The 13848-nt window shown below is 36.5% G+C and overlaps 1 protein-coding gene across 1 annotated transcript; it reads left to right on the top strand.

Annotated features, from left to right (window-relative positions):
* The first annotated feature begins 3047 nt into the window (after window positions 1-3047).
* On the top strand, window positions 3048-4612 carry LOC7460733 (protein JINGUBANG). The gene has a single exon (XM_024609584.2). It carries the CDS (start codon window positions 3275-3277, stop codon window positions 4574-4576), a length of 1302 nt encoding a protein of 433 aa, XP_024465352.2. The 5' UTR covers window positions 3048-3274; the 3' UTR covers window positions 4577-4612.
* Window positions 4613-13848: the final 9236 nt, after the last annotated feature.

The following is a 13848-nucleotide window of genomic DNA, read 5'->3' as shown; positions in this document are numbered from 1 at the left end:
TATGAGTTATGAATGTTATAATTGGTTAAATATAATATATATTTGATATTTCTTCTTGGATAAGTATAAATTCATAGTTCCTAGTTAACGTGGACTAAAATAGTGTTTTTTTTTTCCAGAGTCACCAAAATAGTGTAGTCGGTGCAATGACTTGAAGTATACCTTATAAATAATTTCTCTAGCTGTTTAATTATTTTCATTAAATAATTCCCCATATAAAAAAAATTGAACATTATTATTAGGATTAGTGAAAACAGATTTTATTCTAGAGCCGTCGATGTTCCTTTAATCCATATATATCTCCGTCCTTCTCGGTCATTGAATCCATTTACAAGGGACTCCAGAGGACTCAGAATTGTTAGCCAATAACTATTAGAAAGTAAGTAGATTATTGCCTGTGTTATGTTTACTGTCAGATTAATTTTTTTTAATATAAAAAAAATATTTAAGTATTGTTAATGTGTTTTTTTTAAAAAAAATTATATGAGAATTAATCTGATATGATTTAGTCGACTTGACATATTAAAAGACAACCAGGAAGACTGATAAAAATATAATTTAATTTTAAAAAAATTAAGATAACATCTTTTTTTAAATATTAAAACGACAACATATTAGATTAACTCAGATCAACTCGATTTAACCTGTCAAATCTATTATTTAGGTCATGAAACCTTGATAATCTTATAGGCTGCAAATAAAAAATTATTATTAAACTCAATTCTTAATCAATCCTATGTTAAAAAATGAAATTAAAAGCAAAATTCAACTAAAAAAACAAGTTGAGTTAACTCGGGCTAACCTTCTAAACATGGGTCATAAGACCGAGATAATCTTGTAAAAAACAAATAAAAAAAATATGAAACTCAATTCTCAATCAATCCTACATTGGAGTGTGAAATTAAAAAAAAAAATTAAAAACATGACATGAAAAACCTCTCAAGTCAACCGACCAAACCCGCAACTCGGGTCATAAGACAGAAATAATCTCAAATAATGCAGGTAAAAATAAATCATAAAGTCTAATTTTCAATCAATCTTATATTGAAGAATGAAATTCTAAAGAATTTAACTAAAAAAAGAACAAAAAAACTCAAAGCCTACCAACCTAACCCGCGACTCATATCATAAGATTGTGATAACTTTATAGAAAACAAATAAAAAAAATTATAAATCTCAATTCCCAATTAACCAAAGTCTTAATAATTAAATTGAAAAACAAATAAGAAAAAATAACTTGAGTTAACCAGGGTTAACTTGTCAAATCCAGGTCAGAAGACCGAGATAACTCTATAGAAAGATAATAAAAAAAATATAAAATATAATTATTAATCAACCCAATATTGAAAGATAATATTGAAAAAAAAATAAGAAATTGACAAAAAATAATCTAAATCAACACGACTATCTCGCAAAATTTACTATCCAGTTCATAAGACCAATATAACTTCATAGAAAAAAAATTGAAACATATTATGAAGCTTTATATCCAATAAATCTTAATATTAAAAGATAAAATTGAAAAAAAATATAAAATTAAAAAAAATTCTCAAAACTTTTGAGAATCATAGTAAAAAGTGCTTTTCACGACTCATTCATTTTAAAGTGAAAAAGAAATTTTTTTTTAGTATATATTAATATAATTGTTTTTATAGCTTCAGTCAACTCTCAAAAAGATTAGGTAAAGTAATTATATATATATATATATAAGTTAAATTAATTAGGAGTTTCTCTTGTTTTTTTTTTTTCGACATCCTTGAAATTAACTTTTTTTTAGATATTTTGAGTAAATTATCAACTAGTACTTTTAGTTTTGAAAAATGAATTAAATAGTTGTTCTAATTTTAAAAATTAATCAGCAAGTCCTTTAATTACTGTTGATAATGTTTAATTTAGTAATATTTTGTTTCAAAAATATATTATTTTCTCATTTTTTGATACTATCTAGCTACCTTTTTTTCCCTTATTCTATTTATTAAAATAAAAAAAAACATGAAATGAATAAAAATGATTAAGTTATAGAAGAATTCAAAAAACATAAAAACTAAATACATAATTTATGAAACTATGAATTAATAAAAAAAATTGATGAAGCTATAATTAACTTGAGATATTATTATGTGAAGCTATCCATACATGTTAACTAAACTAATTAACCATGCTTCATTAGTCAATTAAAACAAAAATAATATTGTTTTGATTATAATTATTAAATTAAGTTGGGATGTTCTTGCGAGTCAACCCAATGAACCCCTGATCTAGGGCCTAGTTTGGATACAATTTAATTTTAAATTTTTTTTATTTTTATTTTATTTTTATTAATATGAATATTCGAATCAGTTTGCACACACATCGACTAATTTCAAAGCTACTTCGGAGTTTTTTTCCCCTTTTCATCATCATTTTAGGTGCCTTTTATCTTATTTCCCTGGCACCAGTCCATAAATGAGTCTAGACTCGATGAATTCGGCATTTTGAGATCCTGTTGGCAAGTGGAAATTCCAAGGCCCATGCAACAGGTCATAAATACAGCAGGCTTGTGATGTGTGGGGTGCTCTATTTTCTTTCGTTTTTTTTTGCTTTATTCTTAATTAATCAAGGATGGTTAATTAAAGACTTAAACCTGTGTTAGTGTAACATTGTTTCCCTTAATCCAAAATATATAATTGGTTATAAGGAAAGAAAATTGAGGATTATAATTTGTCTCTGAGATTATTAAAACTTATATTCAAATTAGACAGCTTGAGCCGCCTCCTCCTCCTCTTCTCCGCCAGCCCTGTGGAGATATCATCATCGCCATCGCCATCGCCATCGATTTCTTAGAAAGAAAAGACAAAGGACCCATTTATGAAACAAGGAAGATGAGACAGCAACAATACCACTCCTTGTTTTTGTTTACTAGTACAATAGAAACGCGTCGTTTGGCCACCACTACTCTCACTGTAAAGCAACTGCTAGGAGTTAGGACCCACCCCACTTTATCTCTCCTCGATTACTATAATACCCCTACTCGCTATATCTTCTCTACATATAGATCAAAGGTAGGGAGGAAGAGCCGCGATACCATTCCACATTCTCCCTCCAATCGGCCGTCCGTTCAGAACCTCGGATAGATCGTACTGTCCTTTCTGACCGTCTACGTGGCATCTCTTTAATTTAGCACCTTCCCCTCGTTCTACTATATAGGATAGGAGTTTCCCATCTACTATCTGCCAGATTTTCCTTCCTGCCTTCCTTCTTTCTATCAAGAATCTAAGCTACCAAGTTACCAACCATGAGAGTCCGATCATGGCTAGCCTCCACCTGCGCCACCAATTCCACTCTAGACTCCACTTTCTCCTTCTCAAATAACCAATCACAGCCTCCGAAGCATCTTGCTTCCGACACAAGCAGCTCCTCCAACAGCACTCCATCGACCACTAGTACCGCGACAAGCAGTGTCAGCCTTCAAAGCAATCTCTCCCTCCAGACTCTTCCTTCTGTCCCTTCCCTCCAAAAAATCACACCCGAAACTCTCAACGTCTCTTCTCTTTGCATAAATTCTCTTAAACCCCAGAAAAATCACCTCCCGATCACCTGTCTAGTAGTTCAAGATAACCTTCTGTACGCTGCTTCCTCTCACGAAATCAATGTCTATGATCGAACCAACTTATCCCTTGTCGATTCCTTCAACGATAAAGATTCCTCCTTGGGCTCCGTCAAGTCAGTCTCTTTCTGTGACGGAAAAATCTTCACTGCTCACCAAGACTGTAAAATCCGTGCCTGGAAGATATCGTCAACTACCAAACACCACAAGCTGGTAACCGTTCTCCCCACACTCAACGACCGCTTACGCCGTTTCGTTCTCCCTAAGAACTACGTGAATGTTCGGCGTCACAAGAAGCTGCTGTGGATAAAACACGCTGATGCCGTTACAGGTCTTGCAGTTAACGATAACAACGGTTTGATCTATTCTGTTTCTTGGGATAAGAGCTTGAAGATATGGAGGGCCAGTGATTTGCAATGTCTAGAGTCTATCAAAGCTCATGAGGACGCAGTCAACGCTGTGGCTGTCTCCGTTGACGGCATGGTTTACACTGGGTCAGCGGATTGTAGGATTCGGGTTTGGGGCAAACCGTTAAACGAGAAGAGACATGTGTTGGTAGCTACTTTGGAGAAGCATAAATCGGCCGTAAATGCATTAGCCTTGAAGGACGACGGATCGGTGTTGTTTTCAGGTGCTTGTGACCGTTCTATTTTGGTGTGGGAGAGAGAGGACAGTGCTAACCATATGGTGGTGACTGGAGCTTTAAGAGGACATAATAAGGCCATCCTGAGTTTGATTAACGTCTCTGATTTGTTGCTGAGTGGGTCAGCTGATCGGACGGTTAGGATTTGGAGCGAGGGGCATGATGGGAAGTACATTTGTTTGTCTGTTCTTGACGGGCATCGGAAACCGGTGAAGACTTTGGCTGCTGTCAGGGATAACGATAACGATGTCGTTTCGGTGTTTAGCGGCACTCTAGACGGAGAAATTAAGAAGTGGCAGTTGTCGGTTTCACCTTGCAGCCAAGATATTGCAAAAATGAATTTGTAAAATATTAAAAAAATAAACAAAAATTATTTTGATAAATGCAGTGCCTCTCATTCACTTTGGCTGCAATTAATTATTTCAACTGTTTTTTTTTTTTTGAATTAATCATGTGATTGGCCTTTTGCATGTGTGTTCATTAATAGTTTGTGATGGTGTATGTCCCTAGCTAGCAAAAGAAAGGCGACAGTATGCTTGACATATAGATGACAACATTAATTAATTAGTTGGTATGTCACGTCGTCTTAAATAATATAATTAATGGCGTGATTAACTTAATTTTTACATTTTTCTTAATAAAAACATTTAATTAATTCAGTCTCCACCTTTCTTTTTTTCTTCTTCGTAAATATTACTGTGTTTTTTCTATAAATAAAGACCTTTTGTTCTCATATTGTCATTAAATTAGTGAACTCATATATATATATATATATATATATATCCATCCTCTTATTTCATTTACATATTTATGATTGTGATGACCAATGAGATGACTCAAACATGAACGATTTCTCAAGGGTATTTGGCTCTGCATTTCAACTGGATTTTTTTTTTTAAATTATTATTTTTTTATGTTTTTAAATATATACTAATATAAAAAATAAATTTTTAAAAAATATTATTATAATATATTTTTAGATAAAAAATAAAGAGCCCTGAATTAACCAACAACCCCTCATGTCATGATTTGTCTCTACACCATCTACCACAAGAAAAATTCTGAGGATGCCAAGTTTTGTACTGTTTTCATGGAAACGTGAGAGAGCAAGCTAATTACGGGTAAAAAAAAACAATTATTTTATTAAACAAGCATTTTACACGGCTGTTACTTTTGCAGTAACATTATTTCAATAAAGCGTTCAGTCTCTCCATCCTATCTAAATAAAATAAAGGTCAACAAAACCAACAGTGGAAATTGCTTGCCAAGTTGATAAGAAATTACCACAGTTGACTATTGGGAGACTTGGTAAATACCTTCGGCTCAGCTGGGATTAATTATTCTTTGCGGGTCTAGCATTTCCTCGATCGGCACTCAACCATGAAAAAAGAGAAGAAAATTCCTACGTGCTGCCGAAGCTGCTGGTAAAATGGTGTAAATGAATGTCAAAGAAAGTGCAAGAAATGTGCCGACACGTTAAGACTTTTCTTGAAGTGATCCTTTGTCAGGCTCTGACCTAGCTAATTTAATATTGCAAAATTCTTTCGGGCCAATCACTCGATGTTTTGACTCTGGAGTCCGGATAATGGAAGTGTACCAAACTGAAGAAGCATCTCCTTTGAAGATTTAGGTTTAGACATGGAGCGTATACAGGCACACACACAAATAAGAAAAAAGTTGAAATTGCAGACCAAAGAAAAGAACAGAAAAGAAAATTTATGATGCAATTTAATACTGTGTAGCCAACCAGCAGTAGTTGGTTGATTCGATGCTTTTTAATTTTAAATAAAAGTTTGAATTCGAGTTTTATATATAAAATATATTATAACTGAAAGAATTTTATTTTTTAATGGATCAACCTCATTCGACCGGATTAGGAGGTACAGTGAAATTTCGGATACCTACCTGTGTTTAGAAAAAAAAAAAAAAAAGACATGAGAAACTAATTGCTAGCTACCATGTTAGGTCTCTATGTTTATAGGGGTGAAAAAGGCAAGATTCAACGTAATATGCGAGGCCATGAGTCAACCTTTAGGTTTAGGATGTCAAAATTGTTGGTCTTGTATTTCTCACCATATCCATAGCTTGGGGAAAAAAGGAATTAACTCTCGAAACATTATCCCCGTTCGTCTTCTTTCCCCTTGCTATCTACGGCAATGATTGCAGTGTCGTCTAAACATCGAAATGAAAGAAAATTCAAAGAGAACGGCCACGAAAAACAACGATGACCAAAGCAAAGGGCCCCCTCTGAATTTTAGAACCTTTTGTATGAAGCTTCTCCTTGTATATATTCCTTTTACATTGTAAGCAGGTTGTGCAAGACAGCAAGCATAAAACTTCCAGGTTTTGCCCGAACGCATGAACATTGACCGTACAATTATTTTGTTGTTTCTTCTTTGTTTAGACAGCCTAGCTAAAAACGAAGAAAAACAATACCGGGAAATTTGTCAAAGACGAGACAAATACTAGTGCCCATAGAAAAGGATATTTCAGAAGTCGATTCTTCGAGGTTGTTCTCCACAAGAATGAAATGCAAGGAATGTTATTTTAATACCAATTAAATCATTTTGCTTATTAAAAAATGTTGGCTCACCAACATGTATAAATCTTATGTTATCTGGGTTGGTATAGCAAGCAAAACTTTAAAGGTTAGAATTATTATTTTTAAAATATTAGTTGCCTCCATTATAGAATGTATAGCATGTATATCTCTGAATATAAAATTAATGTAGGATTATTCCAATGTTGTAATCCCTATGGTTACTGCTGTATTCTGCCCTACATATATAAATAGGAAAGGTTGGCTAAGGCCAACCCAAGTCATTCTGTTATTCTCAACTTGGTATCAGAGCCCTAAATAAACTAAAACACCTCTTCTCCTCTCTGCAATGGATCCCTCTCAGCCGGCAGCCATCTCCTCCTCTGCAGCAGCACCGGTTGTGCCTTCCTGCACTCCTGCCGCAGGACCACTTTCTTCTTCAGCTTCAGTTCTGCAGTGGCCACAACATACAGATGTTGGCCATGCTTTTCTAAACCAATTCAACCCCAATAATGCTCCTCTGCTGCCGGCCTCTTCTGCTGAAGCTACTGCAGCTTCTGCCGTGGCAATTGTGTCCCTCTCCCACACTCATCAGGTCATCTCTTTGAAATTGACAAACACCAATTATTTGTATTGGCGAATGCAGATGAAACCGTATCTCTTAGGCCAAGGAGTTTTCGGCTTTGTTGATGGTTCAAACTCCTGCCCCTCTCCACATATTCTTGCTGCCGATGGTGTCTCTCTTCAGGTATCTCAACTCTTTCTTCGTTGGAAACAACATGACCAACTCATTCTAAGTGCCTTGCTCTCTTCGCTATCCATGGAAGTTCTTCATCTTGTTGTTGATTGTCCAACCTCATGTTCTGTCTGGCACACCCTTGAGCAAGCTCTAGCTTCTACATCCAATTCCCGTATTATGCAACTTCATGGCTCCCTTCAAGACCTTCGACAAGGTGATGATTCGGTAACTCAATTTCTGCAAAAAGCTAAGACTTTATTTGATGAGCTAGCAGCTGCTGGCCGGCCTATTTCGCTAACCGATTTCAATCTATATGTGTTTCGTGGCCTTCGCGGAGAATTTAAGGACTTAGTGACAAGTCTTGTTACAAGGGCAGATCCTCTACCATATGCAGATTTGCTTAGTCATCTGCTAACTCATGAATTTATTCATAAATCCTCTCACTTGTCTATAGGATCTGCTGCCATTCCTGCACCATTGCTGCCCACGCCGAACATCCCACCTTCAGCACTCCTCTCTCACCGTCAGCCTTCTGCTCAGTTTGGACGCAACAGGGGCCGTTCTTATGGCAGCTGGCATCCTCAACAAAACCTTCACAGAGGTCCTCGAAATTCTGGCTCCAGGCCTGATTTTTGTAGCTTCCATAGCACTCCCAGCAACGACAATAGACACAGCAGCTGGCAGGGAAATTGGCAGCGCAACAGGGGATCCAATTCCTGCTGCCAGTTATGTCAAACCTTCGGACACACTGCTCCTCAGTGCTCCCAACTTTAGCAACGTGGCTATGGACAACAACATAGTGCCAATCTGTCACTACATAATTCTGCAGGTACTGCTGACTGGTTTCTGGATACCGGTGCAAATCAACACGTCACACCTGACCTTGCAACCTTGACTGCTTTAGAACCATACAATGGTAATGATAATTTGCATGTTGGTGATGGTAAGGGACTTTCCATATCTCATATTGGCCATACAAAAATATATAACCCACATCGTTCGTTCATTTTATCTAATGTCCTACATGTTCCTGCAATTACGAAACCTCTGCTTTCTGTTCAGAAATTTTGTCTCGATAATAATGTTTATTTTGAGTTTCACCCTTTTCTGTTTTATGTCAAGGATCTCAACACCAATGAAGTACTTCTCTCAAGACAGAGTAAAGATGGTCTCTATACTTTGTCCAGGTTCAGGTCTTCCGTCCCGTCAATTCCTCAAGCCTATTGGTCTCCCTGCATCTCTGCTTCTGCTGATTTGTGGCATCGTCGCCTAGGTCATCCTACCTCTCGCATTTTTCAATTTTTAGTCTCGAAAAATAAGATTATTTGTAACAACAAACGTCTTAATTTTCAATGTCAAAGTTGTCCCTTAGGAAAATCATCGCGTTTGTCTTTAAGACCTACTGGTCACAAAACTTCTGCTCCGCTTAAATTAATTTTTAGTGATGTATGGGGTCCTGCTCCCCTTTTTTCTTCGGATGGTTATCGTTATTTTGTTATATTTGTTGATGCGCACACAAAATATATATGGTATTATCCACTTGTTGCAAAATCTGATGTTTATTCTGTTTTCCATCAATTTCAAACTCTTGTCAAACGTCAGTTTTCTTTAAAAATAAAATCTGTTCAAACTGATTGGGGCAGTGAATATCGCAAACTCTCCACTTTCTTTCAGACTATTGGTATTCATCACCGTCTGATTTGTCCTCATACTCACGAACAAAATGGAACAGTAGAAAGACGTCATAGGCATATTGTGGAAACCAGCCTTACTCTTCTAGGTCAATGTAAAGCTCCATTTTGTTTTTGGAATTATGCGTTTGACACTTCGGTTTATCTCATTAATCGTATGCCTACTCTTGTTCTTGATAATCGATCCCCTTTTGATTGTTTGTTTCAACGGTCTCCTGATTATAATTTTTTACGTACCTTTGGTTGTCTATGTTTTCCTTTTTTGCGTCCCTATAATAATCATAAATTGGATTTTCGGTCTTCTCCTTGTGTGTTTTTTGGCTACAGTTCCTCTCACCTTGGTTATCGATGTTTTGACATTGAATCTCATCGCATGTATATCTCCCGTCATGTCCGTTTTCATGAACATGTTTTTCCGTTTGATAAATCTGAACAGATTGCACAGGTCTCCACTCAAACCCACACACCATCTCCTATTACCATCCTCCCAAATCTAACCCACTCCCCATTGTTCACCACCCAAAACACACCCCATCCCGCCTCTGCCTCTGCCTCTGCCCCTGCCCTACCCTCACCGCCGAACCAAACACCACAACCTCCATCTTTCCCTTGCCGCTCACCACATGCATCTTTATTTCACCATACTGTTGCAGGTACAAGTTGCAGCTCAGAGTTTCCTGCTCTCCAGCACGAAGTCCTTGATAGCAGTGGGACATCCTCTGGTTCCTCCTCTGCTTCTCTTTATTCTGCCAGTAACCCGGTATCTGCAGACTCTGCCTCTACTGCCAGCCCTCCACTTGCGGCAGCTTCTTCCCCGGCTTCTTCCCCTGGTATAAATCTGGTGGTTGATCTCTCAGCTTATCCACGACATCAGGACACCTCTGTGATACCTCCTTCTCCTGCATCACCACCGTTGCTCAGCCGACACCCTATGGTCCTTAGATCACGGCAGCCCAAAATAGCAAATATGGTCTCATCTGCTGCAGCTAATACAGCTGCCACCCGGGTATTGCTCTCTCCTTCCTCTGAACCTGTTGCCTTTTCTGATGCAGATAAATATGTTGCTTGGCATGATGCTATGTGTGATGAGATCAAGGCTTTACGATCCAATCACACTTGGTCCCTAGTGCCCTTTCATCCTTCGATGAATGTTGTGGGAAGCCAATGGGTATATCGCATCAAACGTCGTGTTGATGGCAGCATTGACCGTTATAAAGCCCGTCTAGTTGCTAGAGGCTTTACTCAACAGGAAGGCATTGATTATTCTGAAACTTTCAGTCTAGTTATTAAACAGGCCACCGTCAGATTAGTCTTTTCAATTGCAGTTTCCCGAAATTGGAAGATTCATCAGCTTGATATTCATAATGCTTTTCTCAATGGTGTTCTTACTGAAGAGGTCTACATGAAACAACCTCCAGGTTTTGTTGACCCTACTCTTCCATCTCATGTGTGCAGACTGCACAAGCCACTATATGGTTTAAAACAGGCACCAAGGGCATGGTACACTCGTCTGAGTGACTTTTTACTCTCTATTGGTTTCATTGCCTCCAAGGTTGACACGTCCCTGTTTATCTTATCTGATGGCACTAATATCTTTTATCTCCTCGTCTATGTTGATGATATTCTGCTTACAGGCAGCAACTCTGTCATGCTTCATCATCTAGTCCAGTTACTAAGTTCTGAATTCAAGCTTCGTGACTTAGGTGATGTTCACTACTTTCTCGGTATTGAAGTTCAGTCTACAGGTATGGGTCTGATGTTGCGCCAACACAAATATATTCTTGACATCCTCACTCGGGCTGGTATGACTACTTACAAACCCGTTGATACTCCAGTTTCTCCTTCTAAACTTGCTATACAGCCGGATCATCCATTTTCTGATCCCACACGATTTCGTCAAATTATGGGTGCTCTTTAATATCTTACATTCACTCATCCAGATATCTGCTTTGCTGTTAACAGAGTCTGTCAGTACATGCATGCTCCTACAGATTCCCATTGGGTTGCTGTTAAACGCATACTCCGCTACCTCAAAGGAACGGCATCCTATGGTTTTCATATCACTCGAGGTACCTCTTTTGCTCTTCATGGTTTTACAGATGCCGATTGGGCTGGGAGTATTGATGATCGCAAGTCTACGGGTGGCTATCTTGTTTTCTTTGGTCAAACACCGATTTCATGGAAATCCGGCAAGCAACGTACTGTTGCTCGCTCATCCACTGAGGCTGAGTATAAAGCCTTAGCAGATGGTACTGCTGAGGTCATCTGACTTCAATATTTGTTAACAGATCTACAGGTTCCCTCCGTCTCTACTCCTACTATTTGGTGTGATAATCTTGATGCAACTTATCTCTCGGCGAATCCTATCTTTCATGCTCGTACTAAGCATGTTGAGGTAGATTATCATTTTGTCCGTGACTGGGTTGCGAAGAAGGAAATTCAGATTCGCTTTATCCCTTCTCGAGATCAACTTGCTGATGTTTTCACCAAACCACTTTCCGCTGCGTCCTTTACTGCTTTCAGGTTCAAGCTTCGGGTCGATCCTCCACCATTAGCTTGAGGGGGCATATTATAGAATGTATAGCATGTATATCTCTGAATAGGAAATTAATGTAGGATTATTCCAATGTTGTAATCCCTACGGTTATTGTTGTATTCTGCCCTACATATATAAATAGGAAAGGTTGATTAAGGTCAACCCAAGTCATTCTGTTATTCTCAACTGCCTCCACTATATTTATTATAGGTTTAAAACAATATACTTTCAAGAAACAACAAAACTCTAAATTTATAGAAAATAATTTTTATAAGTTTTTTAAGAATTTATGTTTTGTTTATGATAAACATGAATAAAGAGAGAATTTGTAGAGAAAAAATAAAAAGAAAAAAAAATTATTTTCTGATTGATTTTTAAGCTAATATCAATATGCCTGTAAAATTAAAAAGATACATCTCATCGGATTAATATGCTTGTAAAATTCAAAAGAAAACTCTCCATACAAATTAACTAATTGAATAACTTAGCAGGTGATGTCATATATAATTAATTAATTTAAAAAATAAAAAAAAAATATTTATTATAACACACACAGAGGCTTTCCTTCCAAATCTTCCCTCCAATATCTATTGATTTAATATCCCTTATGGCATAACAAAGCCTTTTTATCTGTATAATATATAATAAAAATCTCTTCATTTATCTACAAAATATAGGAGCTATTTTATAACATGATCAAGCCTCAAGCTGTCAAGAAGGAAGCAAAGGGAAAAGGTGTTGGTCGGGCGTGACCAAGTTGGCAAGTTGAGATATATATGGAGGTAAGGATCATCCAAGGCAGAAAGCCTGGTGCATGATAGCCTGTAGTGTCAAGTTGGTAAAAGCATTGAAGAAGATAATGTGAACATTTGACGCATGGCACGTTTCTTCAAACCCATGACCACGCCAGCATCGTATTTTCTATGTGGACATATTCATATATTGATTCCTGGTCTCGTGAATTACAGCCACAGCACGAAAATTATATGGTCTACCCAAAAAAATAATAATTACATTTTATATTACTATAACAAAATTGGATCACATTCCCCAAGTATTCACAATTCGATGCTAAATTGGGTCAAATATTAATAATTATTTCACCACATACATCACCGACCCCACGTATTCCTAGTCTAGGGTTGTGATCTGTAACGCATATTAGTTGAGACTGCAAATGGCAAAAAAAAAAAAAAAAATGTTTAAAGAAATAATCCACACCGAGTAGAAAAATTGAAATGAAGTAATGTGCATGCTAGTTTCGTCCATGTAGACTGTAGAGGTATTATAAAAGTAGAACTTGCATGATTTGATCATAATATATACTTGCAACCTGATTAAACTCTAGTAAATAAGATTTCCCACGCTGCTTTTCCAATGTAATCTCCAATTAAGTAGAATTAAGAACACAACTCTAAACGTGATTTCTTGTCTTATACAACCGTTAAACAAGCAATTAGCAGAGGTAAGCACATGAATCTGTCTCCTTGCCAGTTTCTTTATCGGTTTATAATTAATTAATTAAGAAAGATTGTGCATGGACCGACGTCCATTGCATAAACCAGGGATTATGACTTAATTATGAGATTAAAAATGGGTAAAGTCAACACTTGAACATTGATTACACAGCTTAAATATTAAATGCTTAAAATAAGCGTACGTACGTAGAATGGGGAAAGGACTTGGGAGTTGCATTGAAATAACTTATATAAAGTAATTATTGTAAATTGATAAGTCATCAGCTTAATTGAACATTTGATATGGATAGGACCGATGGGCTTTGTAGTCTTGTTGATAAATTGATTTGAAAAGATTATTCAAATATGATAAATAATTATAGAATCTAATTAAATATGCTCAAATCGTTGAATATCAGTGAAATAATTGATCTGATCGATCAATTCAAGCGTAAAAAAATGAAGAAATATAGCTAGTTCATGCATGGGACTCCAACCTGCAACTTTTATATAAAAAAACAATTTTATTTTGTAACAGTTATATATATATATATATACACACAAAAAAATTTTGTTTTATTTATGTGGGTGTCCGCATTAGCTTGCATAAAATTCTTAATTAACTTACAGATGAATATTTAAGAATTAACGGAATAA

Source organism: Populus trichocarpa, chromosome 10 (genome assembly GCF_000002775.5).
Source record: "Populus trichocarpa isolate Nisqually-1 chromosome 10, P.trichocarpa_v4.1, whole genome shotgun sequence".
Lineage (NCBI taxonomy): Eukaryota > Viridiplantae > Streptophyta > Magnoliopsida > Malpighiales > Salicaceae > Populus > Populus trichocarpa.
The sequence above is the reverse complement of the archived record's forward strand: the minus strand, read 5'-3'. Positions and strand labels throughout refer to the sequence as shown.

What these genes read in the sequence shown, in the direction of transcription:
- LOC7460733 (XM_024609584.2), top strand. Translation starts at nt 3,275, where the DNA reads ATGAGAGTCCGATCATGGCTAGCCTCCACCTGCGCCACCAATTCCACT.